The 22,532-nt window shown below is 36.6% G+C and overlaps 1 protein-coding gene and 1 pseudogene across 1 annotated transcript in view; both read left to right on the top strand.

Moving 5' to 3' along the window:
- The window catches only part of MLIP (muscular LMNA interacting protein), a 237,381-nt gene that overhangs the window by 123,757 nt on the left and 91,092 nt on the right, over positions 1-22,532 (top strand). Inside the window, exons 5-6 of the mRNA XM_088023754.1 lie at positions 7,306-8,877; positions 20,747-20,818. Of these exons, the coding sequence (XP_087879880.1) occupies positions 7,306-8,877; positions 20,747-20,818 (1,644 nt within the window). The remainder of the gene's footprint in view (positions 1-7,305; positions 8,878-20,746; positions 20,819-22,532) is intronic.
- Positions 14,269-14,498, top strand: LOC148164111 (cytochrome c oxidase subunit 6C pseudogene; annotated as a pseudogene).

Here is a 22,532-nt window from a genome sequence, read left to right as displayed (position 1 = left end):
TTCTAATCCTTATTATCTCCTTCCTTCTGTTTTGGGGTTTGCTCTTATTTTTCTAGCTCTTTTATGTATAAGGTTACGTTGTTTATTTGAGATTTTTCTTGCTTCTTGAGGTTGGCTTTTATTGCTACAAAGTTCCCTCTTAGAACAGCTTTTGCCACAGCCCACAGATTTTGAACCATTGTTTTTTCATTTTCATTTGTTTCCACGTATTTTTTAATTTTCTCTTTGATTTCTTGGTTGACCCATTCATTGTTTAGTAACATGTTATTTAACCTCCATGTATTTGTTGTCTTACAGACTTTTTCTTGTGGTTGATTTCTCATTTCATAGTGTTGTGGTCAGAAAAGATGCATTGTATGACTTAGATCTTTTTGAATTTGTGGGGACTGGTTTTGTGGCGTATTAGTGATCTACTCTGGAGCATGTTCCATGTGCACTTGAAAAGAATATCTATTCTGCTGTTTTAAGATGGAGTGTTCTGAATTTATCTGTTAGATCCATTTGGTCCAATGTATCATTTGAAGCCACTGTTTCTTTGTTGTTTTTCTGTTTGGATGATCTGTCCATTGATGTAAGTGGGATGTTAAAGTCCCCTACTATTGTTGTATTACTACTGTTTACTTCCTTTATGTTTGTTATTAGCTGTTTTATGTATTTGGGTGCTCCCATGTTGGGTGCATAAATATTTACAATTATATATCTTGTTTGTTCCTTTTATGGCTCTATAATGTCCCTCTTTGTCTCTTGTTACAGTCTTTGTTTTAATGTCTATTTTGTCTGATGTAAGTATTGCTACTCCAGCTTTCTTCACTTCCATTTGCATGATAAATGCTTTTGTATCCCTTCACTTTCAATCCCTATGTATCTTTAGGTATAAAATGAGTCTCTTGTAGGAAGCATATTGATGGGTCTTGCTTTTTTATCCACTCCATCATCCTATGTCTTTTGATTGGAGTGTTTAGTCCATTTTCATTCAAAATAATTATTGATAGGTATGTACTCATTGCCATTTGTTACTTGTTTTATGGTTGTTTTTGTAGTTCTTATCTGTTCCTTTCTTCCCTTGTTCTTTTCTCTCATAGTTTGCTAATTTTCTTTAGTGATATACTTGGATTCCCTTCTCTTTATTTATTTTTCATATCTATTACTAGTTTTTGATTTGTGGTTATATAGAATCCATTAGGATTCTTATACATATAGCAGTCTGTATTAATTTGACAGAGGCTTAAGTTTGCACCCATTCTAAAAGCACTAAATTATTACTCCTCCTCTTCTCCCCCCCCAACACACAGATTTTAGGTTTATGGCATCATACTTTATATGCTTTTATTCTGTGAATCCCTTGTCTGATTTTTATAGATATACTTCATTTTACTACTTTTGTGTTTCCAACTTTTCTTACTCCTATTTATGGTTTTTCCTTCCCACTCAGAGTCCCTTTGTCATTTCTTCTAAGGCTGGTTTAGTCATGATGAATTCCTTTTAACTTTTGTTCATCTGGGAAACTCTTTATCTATCTAATCTGAATGATAGCCTAGCTGGATGGAGAATTCTTGGTTGTAGGTTTTTTTCTTTCAGCACTTGGAATATATCATGCCACTCTCTTTTGGCCTGCAAAGTTCCTGCTGAAAAATCAGCTGATAGCCTTATAGGGTTTCCCTCATATGTAACTGTTTTCTCTTGCTCCTTTTAAAATTCTCTGTTTATCACTACTTTTTGCCATTTTAATTACTATGTGTCTTGGTATATATCTCCTTGGGTTGATTTTTTGGGGGGGCTCTCTGTGTCTCTTGGATCTGGATTTTGTTTCCTTCCCCAGATTCAGGAAGTTTTCTTTCTATTATTTCTTCAAGCTAATTTTCTTCCCCCTTTTCCCTTTCTTCTTCTGGGATCCCTCTAATGTGAATATCATTATGGTTGATGGTATTGCTGAGTTCCCTTAATCTACTTTCATGTATTATTATTATTTTCTCTCTCTTCATCAGCTTGATTGATTTCCATTACTCTCTCCTCCAGGTTGCTGATCTGTTTTTCTGCTTCTTCCTGTCTACTACTTATTCCCTGTAGTGTATTTTCAATTACAGTTATTATTTATCTCTGATTGGTTATTGTTAATGTTTTCTCTCTCTTTGTTGAGAGTCTCACTGAGATCTTCTATTCTTTTCTCAAGTCCAGTGAATATTTTTAAGACCATTATTTTAAATTCTCAATCAGGCATGTTACTTACCCGTTTTGTTTAGCTCTCTTGCTGTGACTTTGTCCTGTTCTTTCATTTGGGATGTATTCCTCTGTCTCCTCATTTTATCTAACTCTCTGTGTCTGTTTCTATGTGTTAGGGAAGTCACCTATTTCTCCTGCTCTTGAAAGTAGTGGTCTTAAGAAAAGGAGGTCCTGGGTGCCTGGGTGGCTCAGATGGTTGAGTGTCTGCCTTCGGCTCAGGTCATGATCCCAGGGTCCTGGGATCGAGTCCTGCATTGGGCTCCCTGCTCAGCGGGGAGCCTGCTTCTCCCTCTGCTTCTCTCTCTCTCTCTCTGTCTCTCATGAATAAATAAATAAAATCTTTAAAAAAAAAAAAAAGAAAAGTAGGTCCTGTAGTGTCCTACAGTGCAATGTCCCATGTTCACCAGAAACTGGCTCTTGGGGGTGTCTCTTATATATGTTGCATGTACTCTATTGTTGTGGCTGAGCTGTGTTTGTCTTCAGTCAAGTCATCTGCTATGTCTCTCTTTGCCTGTTGTGGGCAGGGTTTGGTCCCTGTGTTGTTAGTGGGTCAGTCTGGAGGTGCCTTGGGCTTGAGTTGAGTCAGACCAGGCCTTTTCAGGAGCTGTGGTGGCACAGAAATGCAGCGTGTTATCCCTGTGTTGTCCCCGTAAGGCTTTTGTTGGTGGGTGGGGCTTGCAGTCAGAGATGATATCTGTTCCCAGTCCACTGCTGCAGCCATAGTTGAACTGGTATGTGTGATTTTCTTCCCCTCTCACTGGGGCAGGAGACATTTTGAGGTGGTGCTGGCCCCTTAAAAGGCTGCTTGCACACTGCCACACTTGTGGCATGGCTTTGGATGAACTGTCAAGGGCATGTTGGATGGGGTGGGTCTGCAGAAGAGCATGAGGGTGGGGCATGCTGTTATCAAGCTAGGTGGGTAGTGTTGGTTCTATGTTCGTTGCCACAGATGTCGGTGTATGTAGACTGGCGGGGGCGGGGGATGGTACCCACTAGCTCTTTTGTTCTTCAAGATATCACTTAAAGATCCCCGCCCCTCCAGCATACCCTCTGAGATTAGTAAACAAATCTCTCTCCGGTATTCCCCAGGCATTTTTCAAACTGCTGGTCTACGCTGTATCTCAGCAGGGCTATTTGTTGCACTGTCTCTTTAAGGGTGAGAGCTCAGTTTCCTATTGCTCTCCAGCTCTCCCAGAGCTGAGCCTGCTGATTTTTAAAGTTCCAGGTGTTAAGCTCCACTGATTGTAAGAACTCCCGAAGTTAGGTTCCTCTGGTTTTCAAAGCCGGATGTTATGGGGATTTGTCTTCCCAGTGTAAGTTCCCTATGCCTGGGGTGCCTGGTATGGGGTCTGCTCCTCCCTCCTTCCTAGCACCTGGGGTGTTCCTCCCTCCTAAGGACAGACCCCTGGGTCAGTTTGCTCCTGTGTCTCTACCCTTCCTACCCTCTTTGGTGTGGCCTCTTCTCTACATTTAGCTGTGAAGAGTCTGTTCTGATTGTCTTTGGGTCTTTTTCTGAGTTGTTTACACTGATGTGGGTGTTATCTAGATGTATCCATGGGATGAGGTGGGCCTAGGATTCTCTTACTCCACCGTCTTCCCAGGAAGTCCTCTGTCATCATTATTATTTTTTATAGCAGTTTTAAGTAGACTTTAAGGGTCTCAGAGCATAATGTCAGTTAGGGATATTGATTTAAGAATGAAGACTTGGCAAAATAGAACAAAAGAACAAAATAACTAGAATGTTGACAATGCTGGCAAGAAAGTTGAGATTGAACAAAGCACTTCTAAAACCTAAAATGCAAAATAGCAGGGGGTGAGGGAGTTGGGACAGGACAGCAAGAGAGGGACTCTGTCATGAAGGAAAGATATTTAGTTCACATTATACATGGACAAAGTATTGATGACATCTTAAGCATAGGTGTGCTTTGATTAGATTTTAAAAAGTCACTCCAATGATAGGTTAAATGGGGTACAACTAGAGGTAGGAATACTAGAAATATTATTTAAATTGTTCATCTTTGAAAGGCTGAGAATGTATCTGTCCTGTGACATTACAAGTGTTCATCAGTGAGAAAACTCATAAATAGGTAAGTTTAGGAGGCAAAGCTGTTGTAATGTAATGATTGCATATGAGGACAAAAAGGAATCTAGAGTTTCTGCCTTGCATGACTGCAGATTCAGGAGGAAGAGCTCAACTGTATGGATCAATATCTTGTGTTTTCCAAATCTTGGGAACTATTCAGATAGCAGATCAATCTCTTTGGCTTTTATTCAGATGCTTTGGAATCTAATACTAATTAGGAAAAATTGAATATATATTATATATATATATGAATAGTTAATTTTAGGTTGACTAAAATTACAAGGCAGCTCCACAACAGAGATTGGTTATTAGAATAATTGATGGCCTCTATTATATAGGCTCCAAGAGTGAATTTAGGGTTAAGATTGTCTACTTGGTGACAGCAGAACACTGCAAGCATCCTCTCTTACTGATATTATTATGAATGTATTCCAGAATTCAGGATACTTTTCCTAGGAGAAGAGAGTTTTGAAGATAACTTTGGAGCAGGTATATGGTAAGGGGACTCAAGGAATCAGAAGAAGGCTGAGGATTGGAGAACATAATCGGGGTAGCTCTAGAGAGGTATTTAAAGCAAAGGAATCAACAAAGATCAGTTTAGAAGTAAATGATGGAGAAAGCAGAGAACCTTGAGGAGAAGGAATTAGAACATCATTTACAAACCTAGAAAACAGAACAAGAGGTTATTAATGGGAGAGGATGAAGGGGTAGAAGTGTGTAGATGTCAATAGAGAAGTTTGTTATCACTGGTAAGGGATTTATAGTGTAGAAGTGAATGAAGAATCTATTCTGAGATAACTGAGCATTTGACAGATATCCATTTTTCTTTCTGCACAAAGTTATTCATGTCTGTACCTCCCTTCCACTTTTTTTTTTTAACCTATTGAGAGGAATTTAAGAAAATGAATCTTTTTTCATTAAAGAAAAGCATTCTTCACACTTGGGAATTTTATAAAAGCATGGTGCCACATGTTTTTATTAGTATAAATTAGGATAACATCTAGATGTATTTGCAAATTAGAAACAAATATATTGCAAATACTTGTTAATATAGTGAATAGGAAAATATAATAAAAATATATGTATGTTAATACAAACATAATAAACATTTTTAGACTTTTCAGAGTCTCTTAGAAATTCTTCAATAATTAACTATTCAAAAGTACAATAAACTGAATTATTTAGGTAAAATATGACTCAGCATAGTAGAATTATAGCCCTATGATTTTAACATGATAATTTCATGGATAATCTGGATGAATTAATAAATTTGCTGTATATATTGAAGTTATCTTAAAAGGTAATGAGATTTCTGTGGCCATTATCATTAATTTACAAAATTCTTTACCAAAAGCTATAACATAATATGCAAAGACACCCTACATAGCCTTGAAACTGCTTCATTTCTTTTGTGAGAAGAGACCAGTCAGTGGAAACAATCAGAGAAGACCTTTCATTTATGTCTAATCACATGAATCAGTTATATGAACACTGGCTAAGCAGAATTGTTTCTAAGTAAAGCTTATGTGAGGGAATTGTTAAACTTTCTCAATTTGATTGAATTCTGCTTGATTTTCAATTATCCCTGATTTTCAGATATTTTGGGTAATGCCAGTGTATTCAAATATTAATTGTGTAGCAAGAATTCTGTATTGCAAATACACATATGAATTTGCACATAAAAAGAAAGGACTATTTTGGATATGTTTACTTGAAACTTAGAAGTTTAGGATAAGTTGCTTGCATTTATCAGTTTTAAATGTTTTCAGAACTCAAGATTAGATGATATGAAAATCTTTGCAATAGATCTGATGAACATCTTGTTAATATGTTACAAAGCAAAATCAAGAAATATCATTTACTGAATTTGTAAACCAAGCTTTTGCTAAGTTTAATTGTTATGGTCATACATTTGCCTGCTATATAAGGCCATATATATAAATATAAATAAATAAGTAAATAAATATATATGTAACATAGTAATATAATAGCACATAATAAATATTAACATTTTGATTAACTGATATTCCCTAAATTCTCTTATGAGTTGATAGAATCAAATCAATAATTTAAATCTCTGTTTAAAGATTTGGCTTTTGAATCATTTATAATTTTAGTATTTGTCTTAAAGTACTGGATGATTTTTAAAATAGCACAAGAATACATACACCCAGATATTTTTTCTTTCTTTCTTTCTCTTTTTTAATTTGTTGGGGAGTTGGTGGGTTGCATTGTTTCAGGCAGATTACATTTGTAAAGTACTCTTTTCTTTTGATATGAAAGCATATCTACATTTCCCAGCATAATCCAAATCATTTATTAAATGTTCATTCTGGCAAATAATTAGTGACACGTTTTTCATAAATTAAAACTTGCACTGTATTTCAAACTTTGCTTTCAATCTCTTATCATTGTTGATGTCAATTATGTTGATGTTGGGTGCTGCATCTTTTGAATTCTGGTCATTTTTTTGCAGTTGCGCAATAGTAGGAGTACTTTAAGTTTTTAAAATTTTAAACACTTGAAGCGTGTTAGATTTTCTAAGGATTATGGTCATATTATTGTAGTCATATTATTATACTATTATATTTTTACAATGGAAGAAAATCTATCTCATTTTCCAATGTGAATTGAACTTACATTGATGGTGATTTAAATCTTTTCAAGTCACACAATTCCAAATTAAGATAACTAATTTAGATTTTGTCAGTGAATTATTTTCCAAATGGAAACATGCACATACCATTCTATATTGATGTTCTTCCAGGGAATAAATGAGGTATAATATATAATACTTCACAATTTGTTTATATTTTATTTCAAATTTAAAGCACTGTCTCATTAGCACAACAGAATTTCTTCCATTTTTATGGATGTTTAAGGTGCCTGTTTTGTATGAACTAATAGAAGGACTGTTTTCCGAATCACACAAGCAACAAGAATATTGTGGTCATTTCACAAATAATGTCCTATTACAATCTGTCTATTTCTCTTTCCTCTAGTTAACTTCTTCTCCCACTACCTCTGAGCAGCTTGCCTGTAAACCACCTGCTTTCTCCTTTGTTTCTCCAACTAATCAGAAAACGCCACCTGACCCAGTTAACCTCGACGGAGCCTCTGTGCTAGAGGAGTTCCACACTAGGAGGCTGGATGTCAGTGGGGCCTTGGTGGAAGAAACAACTACGTATTTTCAAACTTCTGCTCACTCTTCACCCTTTTTTGCATCGAAGGGCACCTCCTCGACGTCACAGTTTCCCCATTCCACTCAGTTATCAGTTTCTAATTTATCCAGTCCAAGAGCAGCAGATCAGAAACCTGGACTGGCATCTGAAGTTCTGAAGAAGACAACAGCTTTCACCTCGCATGTCTTTAGCCCCAGAGAAAGCCCGAGAACCACTTCTCCTTCACCATCCTCCAGTGCTTCTGTGAAGTCAAATTCGGGCTTGTACATACCAGTCCGTATTGTTACACATTCGCTCTCTCCAAGTCCCAAACAGTTTACCTCCTCTTTCCATGGCTCTTCTTCCACTATCTGTAGCCAAGTGTCATCTACTGGAAATCTCTCAAAGTCAGGGGTGAAATCCCCAGTGCCTTCCCGGCTCTCCCTTCTCACTGCCATGCTCAAGTCAAACCCTTCTCACCAAAGACCCTTTTCCCCTGCATCCTGTCCCACTTTCTCTCTCAACTCCTTGGCTTCTTCCACACTCACACTCGATCAAAAAGCAAAACAAACCCCACCCACACCTAAGAAATCTCTCTCTAGTTGCTCCCTGAGGGCAGGGTCTCCAGAACAAAGGGAACATCAGCTTTCTGAACTTAGCCAGCAATCCTTTCACTTACCTTTTTTTGCCAAATCTCCTCCCCTTTCTCAGGCATGCTCCTTCTCTCCCACAAAACATGTCGATAGTAGCCTTGTTTCTTTGAATGTAGAGAAAACATCACCCACTTCTTTGAAGAGTAACCCAACACTCTCCCTGCTACAGACTGATACATTGAGTTCTGCAGGTCTTCCTCCTGTTCCACCAAGCGTTCCTTTTCTTTCTTTGAAGGGCAAACAGGATGTTGACCTCAGAGGTCCAGAAAAGCCCAGGAATATTCACATACATCCTACATCAGCCTCCTCTGCATTATCTTCTCTATCTCCTCCCACTAATCAAAGGGCCGTGCTCCCCTCTCCAGAGAAATGTTTCCATCCTTCCCCAGCTCTTTCAAACCTGATAAACAGATCCAAGAGAACAACCCCACAGCTAGCTGACCAGGGGCAGAATCCTTCAACTCCTCCTTCAGCCCCTGTCTCTAGTGCTAGCTCTGCCTCTCTTTCCAAATTGGGGTCCTCCCCTCTCCCTCATGCTAATCTGCCTACCCAGGCACTCCAGCTCCATCCTTCAACACTGTACCCAAATTGTGGCAGTGGTACCTTGCCTTCAAGACTTGGAAAATCTGAAAGCTCAATATCCAACCACAGGTCATCTGTTTCAACCCCATCACCTCCCATCTCTCTAACAAGAACCAAGGAGCTGATTTCACCCTGTGCATTGTCCATGTCAACAGACCCTGAAAATAAGAAACCCAAGGTATTTTTTTTTTTTTTTTTTGCATGTTGCATGGTGCATGTTTATTTTGAAATACAGGAGAATCTTTTTTTCCAGGGTTAAAATAACTATGATATTAATTTTGCTCCTACATGGAGTTATAGAAAGTTTAAGTGGGGCTAGGATTTGGTATATTTGAATGTGGAAGTGAATTATAATCTATCTAAAAATGTGCATGTTTTGGTAAAAAGCTTTGATTTTGCAAATCCTTCTGTTATGGCAGCTTCTTATATCTATGAGTTCAAGAGCATTTTTTTTCAGGCATAATATGAATTACATGATTGATCACAAAGATGGGATTTAAAGCAGAGAGTTTAGATTTGAGAATATCATACCTTTCTGATTATTTAATTACATGGACTGTATTGTCCAACAAAATATTCTATACTGATAGAATAGTAGTTGGGAGCAGTGTAAAGTGGAATATTATCTAGATCTAGGTTGACATTATTGCCAAGGCAAGTTGAAAACTTTCTATTTCCTTTGTTGGCATTCATTTATTATTATCAATTTTTCCCTTTTTACCAAGTTGATTACTGTTCCTCATACCTCCTCAAATCCATACCAATATGGATTTAGCTATATACATATAGGGCAAAAAGGAATAGAAGTTTCTTTTATATGTGAATATTATATATGATTTATTTTGAACACTAAATACTTAGGAATTATGAAAAACAGAAAGGATGGATAGGCTGGGTGTGAGGAAATAGAATTGAGAGAGGAGAAATACTGACTTCTAAATGCTCTGAAGCAACCCATTAAGCAAGAATGTGACACTGACATTTATTTATTTACTTATTATTTTTATTTCATTTTATTTTATTCTTTTTATTATTGGAGTATAATCAGTGTACAATGTTAGCTTCAGCTGTACAACAAATTGATTCAACAATTTTATGCTTTGCTCAGTGCTCACCATGATAAGTGTATTTACCATGTAATACTATTAAAATATTATTTTCTATGCTGTACTTTCATCTCTGTGGCCTACATATTTTATAACTGGAAGTTTATACTTCACCTCTCCTCTGACAACCACCAGTTTCTTCTCTGTATTTACGAATCTGGGTTTTTGTTTGTCTTTTCTTTTGCTTTGTTTCGAGATTCCACATATAAGTGAAACAATATGGTACCATGCACTGTTGGTGGGAATATAAATTGATACAGCCACTGTGGAAAATAGTATGGAGGTTCCTCAAAAAGTTAAAAATAGAAATACCATATAATCCAATAATTCCACTACTGGATATTTACCCAATGAAAACAAAACTGCTAATTCAGAAAGATAGAGGCACCCCTGTATTTATTGCAGCATTATTTATAGCAGCCAAAATATGGAAGCAACCTAAGTGTCCATCCACAGATGAATGTATAAAGAAGGTGTAACACACACCTACACACACACACAGAAAGAGAGAGAGAGAGAGAGGAATATTATGTAGCCATAAAAAAGCATGAGATCTTGCCATTTGCAACAACATGGATGGACCTATACGGTATTATGCTAAGTGAAATAAGTCAGACTGAGAAAGAGAGATACCATATGGTTTCATTCATATGTAGAATCTAAAAAGCAAAAGAAATGAAGAGAGAAACAAAAAGAATCAAACCTGCGAACAGAGAACAAACCGATGGTTGCCAGACGGAAGGGGGGGAGGAGGAAGGGCAAAATGGGTGAAGGGGAGTGGGAGATACAGGATTCCAGTTATGGAATGATTAAATCATGAGAATAAAAGGTACAGCATAGGGAATATAGTCAATGGTATTGTAATAATGTTTTTTGGTGACAGATGGTAGCTACACTTGCAGGAGGCACAGCATAACAGAGATGTTGAAGACCATGTTGTATACCTGAAACTAATGTAACACTGTGTGTCAATTATATTCAAATGAAAACACTTAAAAAACCTACTGTACTCTGGAGACTGGCATTTATTTTAATATGAGAAGGAAAATATTTGAAGGTGTGATTCATAGAGATCATTTTTCCTGGTAGAAGGGCAACTCTGCTCTAGAGCATACCAGCTTCCCAACTATTCTCAAATAATTAGCATGTGGATCCTGTAGAACCAGAATTTTGTTATTGTTGTATAAATAAAATAAAATTATGAAAGTGCCTGTATTAGGAGGGGACTGTGATTTTTAGTTCAGCGCATTGAAATAACACAGTTTGAGAGCTTCCAGCTTCCATGGAGATTGTGTTCAACTCTGTTACTATTTGAATGATGAAGTTAAGATGGGAAAAATAAACAGCCCACAGGATCTTGTTAATGATGTTGTAATACAATTCAACTTAACAGCATGCAGAAAACACCTGCCATATGCCCACCCCTATACCAGCTTTTCTGGGGATGTGTGTTTGTGTGTATGTATGTTTTAAGGAAAGTAAGCAGTAATTCCTTGTCTTTAAAAAAATAATTTTTTTCAGCAGAAGAAAATATACATCTACATAATGTGAAGGAGCTATATAGGGTTATTAAATCTACAATAAAACTAGAAAGCAAGTATAAGGCAATAGTAACATAGTAAAATACAGTTGATTATAATAATGGTTCACTGAATTCAACATAATAGAAATATTATGGGGTATGGCTAGTGAGGAAAGTTATAATAAATATCAGGTCTGTTGGAAATGTTTAGGATTTAGCTTAATGAAGAGGGAAGGAGCTAGCATTTCAGAAACAGTAAATAACCTGACCAGATTTATAGAAGATGAATGCAGAGGAGTATATGTGGAGACATAAAGAGATTGGTCTTATCATCAAATAGTGATAACTGTAATAATAATTATTTTAACAGTTATCACATGCTTTCTGTGAGATAAGAACAATCCTATACAAAATATACAAAGTAGTTAAAAATTAATTAAAAGAGACTATTCAGTTACTTTTTATGACCATATAAACTTGGTAATATTTTCTCCATATTATATATCAAAACACAAAAGCAATAACTCATTTTCATTATCATTTTAACCTAATTTAATAATTCTTATGAAGGAAATCATCATTATGGAATAGTCAGAATTATCAATTTCTGTAATGTTTGGGTCATTTAAAAATGTATTTTTAGAGATTATTAAGTCTTGTATTTTAAACTTTCAAAGCAAATGGGATGGAGAAAATCTAACATTTTCTATAAATCTAAATTTAAAAATCTTATTTATTTGAGGTAAAATGACCTGGTGATTATCTTTTCAACACATACGTGTGATTATGGAATTTGTTTGTGGTATATTAAAAACAGTCTGCTGATGTAAACATTACTGTCTCCTGAATTTATTAACAATTATTTCTTAAACCATAATGACATAAGATTAAATTATTCATTACCTTTGTGAAAAGTGATTTTACTCTTCCAGAGGCTTCTTCAAAGTATTTCTGTTTGTGGTTCACTCTGCTTTGTTCATGTTTTGTCCTGTTTTTGGAGAGTTGAAGAGCCCAGAGGGCTTTTGATCAAGTCAAGGTCTTTTTTTGTCCTGAAATCAAGTTTGTTGAAGATCTGTTCTCCCCCAGCTCACTTACTGCTCCCAATATTGAAGAATTTTCAGCATTTGCTTTATTTTTTGTTTTATTTTTTTCAATTTCCAAGTTAAAAAATTCAGCTTATAGAAGTGCATTATAAATTTGATGAACATGAAAATATGAAGAATAATTATACATATTTTTACCTGCTTTTTGAACAAAAAATGATTCTTATAATGGGCAAAATTTATAACTTCTGCAAAAATAGTTGCTCTCTGAGTCATGCTGTCCTTAGTTATATTTATTTTTTCCTTGCTTCTTGCTATTATCTCTCCAGGTAAAAATCAGCCTACATTTTTTTTTTTCTTGCAAACTATTATTTGCAGGAGTTGTAACTTGAGTATAAAAATTCATTAAAAATGGATGCTGGAATACGTAAATCTTATCCCGGTTTCCTTTGATGTTTGACTAGTTATGTTTGAATTGCTAAGATTATTTCATAGATTGATAAGAGGAAATAGACAAAAGCTTTGGGATATCAAAGAATTCTTATGTGTCTATGGATTGTTTCTTGTCTTGCTCCTTCCACTGTGGTGCTAATCCAAGCACAGGGCTCTCTTTGAAGTCAAAGAGCTTCAGGTTTAGATCAGCTTCACTCTGCCAGATCCCAAAAGAAAAGAAGTCCTAGAATACAAATGGCCATCAAATTAAAACATGAATGCCTGAAGGGTATTAGTTCAAAGTGTGGGTCCTGCTGTCCTTTGATATTGAAATAAAATGGAACAGCTGGAGTATACTGAGCTAAATTCAGATATGAAGCATATTTGATATTTCTTTTTCACAGAATCTTAAGGTTCTGAATCTGTTTGCATTAGTATGATATAATTGATATACTTTAATTTCAGATATAGTTTTAAAATATATTTCACATTATAATCATGGCCCTAGACAGGATGAGCATCTCCCTGAAGGTTGCTCATTGTACTCTTTGAGTAACATCTATATTGTTGAGATGTTTCTGTCCCTTGGGAAAGCCTGAATATCCTAAAACTAATTCCTGGAGTTGATTTGAGTTCCCAAAATATTTGGTCTTCATTTATAAAATAGTTTAAATTTTTCTCCTAGTGAATTATCATGGTATTCCACATGGGGATTTGAGGACATTACCTCAAAACTTCAAACATTTTGCCACTTACTGAAGGTGGATTGAAGCTTTTTTCTAACTATGAGGGCTCCAGTGGCATGCTGCCCTGGCCTTAAAGCTATTTGGACACATGGCTTGGGAATCAATTGGGAACATTTCAATATTTCATCAACTTTTATAGTTGGTGTTTTACTTATAAACTCTCATTCCTTGAAGGCATCAAAGCATTTCCAAATACATCACACCGTAAACTTGGTGACAACAGTCTCTATGTGATTTTCTCCATTTCTGCTGACCACTTGTAATTAGGGAAATGAGTAATAATGGAATGAACCTCCATGAGCTAAAATAGTTGATGTGGTTCAAGCTAATCATCCATTCATTCAATAGACATTCACTGAGTACTTATTATGTGCAGTGCACGTTTCAAAGTCATGAGGCTGTTGCAACAAAATAAAATTGCAAAATGCTCACAGAAAGTTTACATTCTTGGGTGGAAGAGAAAAAATCAGCAATTACCACTACTGCCTCCCCACTGCCATAAGTAAATTTTCTTGTGTGTTAGAAGGTCATACATGGTGTGGAGAAAAGTATAGTGGGGTAAGGGATAGTGTCACAAATTAATATTGGGTGGTCAGGATAGGTTTCTTTGGGAAGGTGACATTCAAAGAGGTGATGCACCTTAAGAGAGTATAGTCAGGATTTCTGTATCAGTTAGGAAGGACGTTAGGTTTGAGGTTGGTGTTGAGGTGAATAACTACCATGACTTCCAGTGCTTTGACGAAACCTCGGATGCGAGGCCTTCTGGCCAAACATCTGTGATTTCATATTGTTGGAGTGTTCACTGTATCCCTGGGGGCTGCAGCTTTCTCTGAGTTTGCTGTGGCCGAACAAAGAAAGAAGGCATTTGCAGATTTCTACAAAAATTATGATTCTCCATGAAAGATTTTGAGGAGCTGAAGAAGGCTGGTATCTTTCAGAGTGCAAAGTGATTTTGGAATGTAAAGAATTTCTTTGCGTTGAGTTCCATTGAAGTTTGTCACTGACTTCTGTTCCTGAACTATGAGACATGGATATTGGGTTATGGAATAGTTTGTCTGGATAAATAAACAACTAACAAAAAAAAAAAAAGAGAGAGAAAGAGAGAGTATAGTCAGGAAAAATACCTGATGTCAGAGAGTGCTTGGCAAAGATAGGGGAGTCAGTGTGGCAAGAGTGGAGTTAGTAGGAAGAATTTGAGGTTGTCGGAGAGATATGTAACTGTGAGCCGGGGCCTGAGAGGTCTTTGCTTTTTAATTTGAGTAAGAAGCCATTGGAGGGTTTTGAATAGATAATTGGTACAATATGTCTATCCGGCTGCTATGTTAAGAATAGACTAAAAGGGTGAAAGTGGAAGTAAGGAAACCTTAGGAGTCTGTTGGAACAATCCAGGCAAGTGATGATGATGGCTCTGGTGAAGTTCTAGTGGTGAAGGTAAAGATCATGTATCTGTTCATATTTTGTAGGTAGTGTAACAAACATTGACAATCACATGTGAAATGATAAAACAATTGAATCTAGATATGTGTATCTTCTTGTTTCCTTTTTCTCTTTTTGTCCCATTGTTTTGTGCTCCACTTCCTCTACAGAATCTTTGGCGCCTTTGTGGAAATTCTAGATTTTCCAAGATTCTCCCATTCCTGCTATCTGTCGCTTACATCTATGTACTAACCAATTCATGGTCTCATTCCCTTTGTTTCTCTCCAACTAGCCTTTCTGAAATGAGCTTAGCAGTGATTCACACTCAAGAGTCAGTATTTGACAAAATCTTCTTTTTATACCCCTTGAGGAATATTTTCATTTTAGTTCAAGGAGGGGCTTGTGCAGTTTAACTCAAAAAAGGGATTTAAAAAAAAACAGGGGTTCAAGGTCATGAGTTCAAATCTTGGAAGTTCACATCACTGAAGGACTTTGAAAACTAATATTAGAAAGATTAGAAATGACTTTAAGGCATACTTGGAAGGGGGAAGAGGATCTCTAATCACTCAGGTGTGTCTAAGACATGAACAGTAGATGAGGAACTAAAATTTTGTTTCTTCATGTCCTCTAAATCTTACTGTAATTTTCAATAAAGTACTTCAGTTTTAAATCAACAAATATTTGCTGAATATCTGTTCTTTACTAGGTTGGTATAAGATATTGGAAATAATAGAAAATATCTTCTCTAAAAGACCTATCAGGCTAATAGGGATGTCAAAATTTTGTAATACAATACGTATATTTAGAGTACTAGAAACACACAAAAGATTAATCAACCATGGAGAGGGGTCCTAGGAAGAGAGCTGTTCAGGGAAATTCCCCCCTTCCCTTCCCCACTGCTTCAGTTCTCAGGATCATTATAGAGATTATGCTCTGCCAGTCATTCAGATGTAAGGGAGGTATCTGGGCAATTTCCTTCTGTGAGCTGAATTAGGGCTTGGGTTGAGATTTTGCCTCAGGGAGATTCTGACTCAGGCACTGCATGCATGGTCACTGATGAATAGAAGTGTATGTTTGGAGCAATGCTTTCATTTCTACTCACGGATGCATCAGGAAGGAGAAGTTGGCCATAGTGGTAGGGAGGCTCTTTGCCAGGGTCCTCTCTTGTTCATGTAATCTGTGCCTTTCACTGATACTTAAAGTGTAACCATGAATTCAAATTTCTAACCCTCAAGGCAACTAATATAGTTTGCCTTAAGATCTCATGGGTCTTTATTACTGGAGCCTGTGGTAGAATTTTAGGCATCAGCAATAGCAGATAGCGTAGTGGTGAGAAGTATTTTCTGAAGGGGAAAGATGTGTTACTGTCCCCACCTTCATAACCAGGATTTATGTTGCAGTTATCTAGGATAAATAGGACTTATAAATAGGATTAGCTTTGATAAACTTATGTAGTAAAACAGCATTTCCTTTTCTAAACCTAAATTGACCCTGCACCTGTCATGTAGTGGATATTTAAGAAATATTTATTGGGGGTGCCTGGGTGGCTCAGTCAGTTAAGTGCCTGACTCCTGATTTTGGCTCAGGTCATGATCTTAGGCTCATGAGATCGAGCACCATACTGAACATGGAGCCTGCTTAAGATTTTCTCTCTCCCTCTCCCTCTGCTCCTCCCCCCCCCACCTCCGTGAGCGCTCTCTCTCAAAAGAAAAAGAAATATTTATTGAATGTTGACCAAAAGCATAGACTACAAATTGGAGAGTTACAATAGGTATCATTGAATTTTTTGCTGGATTCAGGGTCAGGCTAGTCAGTTCTACCTTCTATGTCAGCTGATGGTGATTCCAGCCTATAATGCTGCAACCTACTATTCAAGTTATACTTACCCTGACTAGAGTGATTTGTAATTTTAAACCAAGGAAGGGAAACCAGTGAATTCAATTTAACACCTTGGAATGCTAAAGAAGAAATATGTTCCAAATTAGAATATTGTTAAGAGAAACCTGAAGGAATACAGTGGATCCAAAAATATCTCTAATGTCAACAAGAATGATTTTTACACTGAAAAGGAAAGACTACATATGTCTTAAACACACATGAAGCCTGATATATGAGGAACTAGAAGGAAACATCTGTATGCTCTAAATTCATATCTCCTGGTCTAGATAATAAATTGTATCTCAAACAGATGAAATTTCTACTTCTATTGTAAATGATGGGAAATAGGAGACTTGCTGGAAAAAGAAGAGAGCCATATGTTCTATTTTTCACAAAAAAAGGGAAGGTAAATTCTGAAAATGATTGCCTATATTCTTAGTTTGTGATTGTTTCCAAAAGCAGTTATAACTGGAAGTCAGACATTTTCTCAAGCAACGAATGTTTATTGAATTGTCTTCCAAGTTCTAGCTTTTGGGATGTTTTTCATGATATCATGAATAAGGAAAGATATGTGAGATATGAGGACATATTTCTGTGAACTCACATTTGTTCTGAGTGCCCAATCTAAAGCATCCTTGAGGTCACTTCCTATTCCAACACCCTATTTGAATTTTCTGTGAATTATTTATCTCACTATGACTTTTCTTTTGCTTTCTTATTTCTTTGCTTTTAGTGTGTCTCTGTTTATTAGGGTGTAAGCTCTAGAGAGTAAAGGCTTTGGATGTTTTGTTCACTGCTGACTCTCTAATACTTAGAGCAATGTAGGTCACAAAGTAGATACTCAATAATATTTTGTTGAATGAATCCATTAGTTGAACTGTCATATCCAGATAGATTTACAGGATAGATTGATGTCTACGAGGTTGGCAGGACCCAGGAGGCAAGAGCTCCCTATCTTTGGTATATGACTTGAATGAAGATAAAAATGACTTGTCTAACAAAATGGTTCAGGAAATAATATAAAAATTCTTATCTTCATAGTTTGCAGTAACAACCCAAAGTTAATCAGATGAAACTGGATAGAGTAATGCCTGAAGTACTATTTGGGATCTAGAGAAAAAAGCATAATTACATGTTGGAATTTAACTTCAACAAATGTTTAAAAAAAAAAAGATGAAAGCATTAGGGATTTTAGGTGGTAGCATACTCTACTCAGTGTGATCCAACGATATGAAATGACTCCAACTTCACTCTCCTTGTATACCCTAAACTGACCACAAACACCAAGGAGACAATTCCAGTTATTATCCTCTTCCTTGTATTGAGTTTACTGTCGATATCCTAAGGTGATGATGATATTCTACTTTGTGTTAAAAATAAATCTAGTTAAACATAGACTTTTTTTAAAGATTTTATTACTTATTTATTTAGAGAGTAAGTGTGTGAGTGGGGGGAGGAGCAGAGGGAAAGGGAGAGTGTCCCAAGCAGGCTCCATGATTAGTGTAGAGCCTGACACAGCCCAATTTCGTGACCCTGAGACCATGACCCAAGCTGAAATCAAGAGCTGGATGCTTAACTGACTGAGCCAAGCACCCCAACACACACCTTTTCAATATGTAAAGGAATGCTGACAGAAGAAAGTGATAAGGATAGTGAAATTCTTCCACTGAGGATCAGTAAGGAGGGGCTTGGTGGAAACAGCAGTACAACTATCATGCAGAATCAAGCTCTTCACATGTGTCGTCATTCCAAGATGGGTAGAAAGGACCAATGGAGTAAGTTAGCAGGAAGCATATTTTGGCTCAGTATAAGACAGAATTTTTTTTTTTTTTTTTTTTTTTTTTTTTTTTTACCACTTCTAACAATTAGGCCTAAACATGCTGTCTTGGGAGGTAGGCAAGTGTTCATGTGGTAGGCGAACAGAGGTTTGATCAGAGAGATTCATGTCTTGGATGAGGGGTTGAATGAGATGGTCTTCAATATCACATCTAATTCTAAGTTTCTATGGCATTATGTTTGCAATAGCAATATATCTCCCTGTACAGGCTTGTCCATCTATGTACTTTAGGGCAGTTGGGGATAGGAGAACAACAATGTAAATGATTGTGTGTCCTGAAATGAGAGGCAAGGACCTATGGTAGATAAGTACACAGTTGTTGACTGGCTTGCCTGCATCCATGTCCCAGCTATGACTTACTACCTAGTGGCCTTAGATAAGTTACTTAATATCTGTGTACTTTAGTTTCCGTATAGAAACTGGATATGATATAGAATCTACCTAATAGGTTGTTTGTGACAATTGATTGAGATAATGCCCATTAGGCTTTTAGAATGGCACCTGGCTCATATTGTTAGCTATTATTATTATTAAAACTATTATTACAATGAAGTATCCATAAAACCATCACGGAGTATCAGTGATATATGCGCTTAGGTATTCTTTGTCTGCTTAGATATTCTTTGAGAGAAAATATTATCTTATAGAGAAGGCACGGATATTGGATCCAGACAGGCCTGGGTTCCAAACCTGTTTCTGTTCTTTATGGGCTGTGTATCTTGGACAAGTCCCTTGACTGCACTTTGCCTCCTTTCCCTAATGGTTCTTTAGCTCTAGGGCTTCCATAAAATTAAATGAGGCCGTGCATATAATTTGCCTAGTACTAAGCGCCAGCTGTTATTCTCCTCAAAGGGATGGCATTTCATTTTCAGTCCTTATCCATAATATGTCGTATGGGACTATAGCAGTGCAGGGTCAGTAGAGAGACGAGGGCTTGAAGGCACCCAAGACTTTTCCTCCAGACCTGGCATTTTGATTTTTCTCTACCTCACCTTCATTCTAAGGAAAATGAGAGTGTTACTTTACCTTCCTCACATCATTTTTAGTAGAAAATTACTTCAATTATATCCATAAAACCAAAGGCTTTATTTTATTTGACCATCCTGTCTTCTTCTATGATCCTGTGGTCTGCCCAGGGGACTAAGAGGGCTTGGAGTTGTATGCCAATTTCTAGCTGTCTCTGGGCCCCTGGGGAAGCTGTCTGAGGCAGGGGCTTTTGAAGCGTCAGGAGCCTTGACCTTGGTTAAGCAGTGTGGGACCCAGAGCAATATCAAAACTGGGCTTTTCATTATGCCTAGTATCCTGATTTATACAACTTCCTCATGCTCAACACTCTCTTTCAAATACTCCACAAAACTGAACTATATTACTCTGAGTTTTATTTAAAACTCAGGATGTTTTGTCATTTGATTCATTAATATCACTGCATTAGAAAGAGCAGGAGATGACGCAGTTTAAAAGAATGAATTTAAGATCAAACGTTTGGCCTTCGAATTTTTTCATTATGGGGTTAAATTGCTGATATGACTTCTATTCAAAATATGCTACTTATTAAACATTGATGCTAAATTTTATGTATTCTGACCCTTGTTTTTATGAATGATGCAAGAGAATGTATCAAGAGTTCAACTAAATTTATTGGCATAATGTTTGTTAACTATGGCATTATAAAAAAGAACCCTTTTCCTTTGAGAATTAAGCAAAAAAACAAAACAAAACAAAAAGCCCACCCACATTTATAGACTAGTAGTACTCCTATGAGGGACACCCTGCTTATGAGAAATTTATATGTAACTTTGTAGAAATGGATGTTTTTAAGTTCTGAAACTGTATAGCACATAATTGCCTATAATCCCTAGGCTGATATTTTACTGTGATGTTCCTTTGTTTCTCATTCTAATAAAATATTAACATGGTAAGCTAATTTTTTTTCTGTCAAAAACAAGTTGTAATAACTGTTTTCTTCATTTGATAATGTGTCATTTAACTTGGCAGAACTAGTCTAAAATTATGTTCTATTCTTCCCCCTTTTCATCTCCACTCTTGCTTTCTGGTTACTCATTCTAGCAATACAAGACCAAGTCAAGCTACAAGGCTTTTGCAGCAATCCCTACAAACACATTGCTTTTGGAACAGAAGGTCAGTGTTGGCTCAATAGCAGAGGGAATTTTATGTTTCTAGTGTTGTTTTTGTTATGTGTTCCAAAATGTCTGTTTTGAAGTTCTGCTTTTACTAAAATGTTGCTCTTAGTTTAGGGTCACATGATGAAAGCATCTTGGTGAATAGAATTTGAGACGCTATTGATTTATCACCAGAGGCGCAATATGGGCTTAGAATTGTCCAGTCCGCTGAAAAGCAGGCCTGGGAAACTTGATTCAGATTTGAATGGATCCCTGTCCTTTGGAATTTGAAATGGTTGTTATATTTAAGAGCTTCCACCTATTTTCACATTGATCAAAAGAGTAGAAGCAAAATGGGGTTACATGAGGGCAACTGGCCAGTTGGGTCAACACTTGGTGACTAGTAATGGTTTCTACAGGGTAGAAACATGTTAGCTGAGTATCCACTTTTACCCCTTAGATCCCAGCATGGGCTAAACCTCTTTGTCCATTCTCACCAGCCACTGATGCTACCTCCATGAATAGGAGGGACAATTGAGATTACTTCCAGGGACCCAGCTGCTTTCACATGCTTCTAGGGCATTTTTGCTTTGCTATTAAAAGTCATTAATTATAAAATTACAGGATTCTACTTCAGTAGGTAAATTAAATTAAAACCTCTTGTTTAATAAGCACATTAACATATGCTCAAATGAAGGCCAAATGGAGGATTATATCAGAATCGAAGTGAAATCAATTACCAAGCTGATGAAATTATTCATTTCGTGTTATTTTTATGATATTTATTTAGGCAATTTATCTCAGTGCATTAAGCCTATTTTTTTTTTCTGTGTAATTATAGTGTTTCAAATATTGTTGTTATCATTTGTCAAACTGTTAATGTTTGCCAACCAGGCGGTATTTTGACCACTGGTTTATGAATTTACTTTCTTATTATTTTAGTATGATCTGGGAAATAAAATCTTTGCATGATCTCTTGTCTAAACTGTAGGAATTATTAATGGGAGATGCCCAGTAGCGTACAGGTGGGTATTAGTGAGCAGCATCACTTTTATTTTAATCTCTGGTAACTAACTGATTTATCTACACGTGGGCCAGAGTCTATGCTCTATATGTGTGAATGCTTTCAACTGGAGGGTTGAAGAGACACTGGACTGCAGAGAGATCTGCAACTTTTTCTCCAGCTTCTCTTCTGAATTTCTACCTTTTATAGCTCATGGAAAGATGAGATGGGCCTAACCACTGATTTCAGGAGGCTCAGGAGAATGCAGGAAGTTAACACTTTTACCAGTGGTCCCTTTTCCCATCATCTGGGGTTGTTATGTTGAGTCATGGTGCAAAGTTTTCTCACCGCAGACCCCCGGCCTATTTCAGATGGATATTTCTGAAATATGGTTACAGTGTCTGACTCTACAGAAATGGGAGAAATCTCCTCCTCAGCAGCCAGGCAAAGAGAATAGGGGCCTGTTGGTGTCCCTCCATCACACTTATCTCACCTACCCTAACACATTCTCCAGTACCTGTGGGCTACTACTATACTAGTTTTCTATTTAGAAAAATAAGAGTTAATTCTTCCTGAAAGACTTTTGAAAGATAAGGCTGGATATCATTATTGGTTCCAGAATCTCTGTCTACCAGCTCTCTTCTCTTCCAAGTAAATGGATTTTAGAGATTATCATCTATTTGTTGGTCATTCAAAATGAGAAGTCATTAGTTTAATTTCCAGTATCATC

Source organism: Eumetopias jubatus, unplaced genomic scaffold (genome assembly GCF_037043125.1).
Source record: "Eumetopias jubatus isolate StellerSeaLion01/CBP00866 unplaced genomic scaffold, mEumJub1_p1.0 scaffold_6, whole genome shotgun sequence".
In the NCBI taxonomy this organism is placed as follows: Eukaryota; Metazoa; Chordata; class Mammalia; order Carnivora; family Otariidae; genus Eumetopias; species Eumetopias jubatus.
This window is presented reverse-complemented; position numbering and strand designations above follow the sequence as displayed.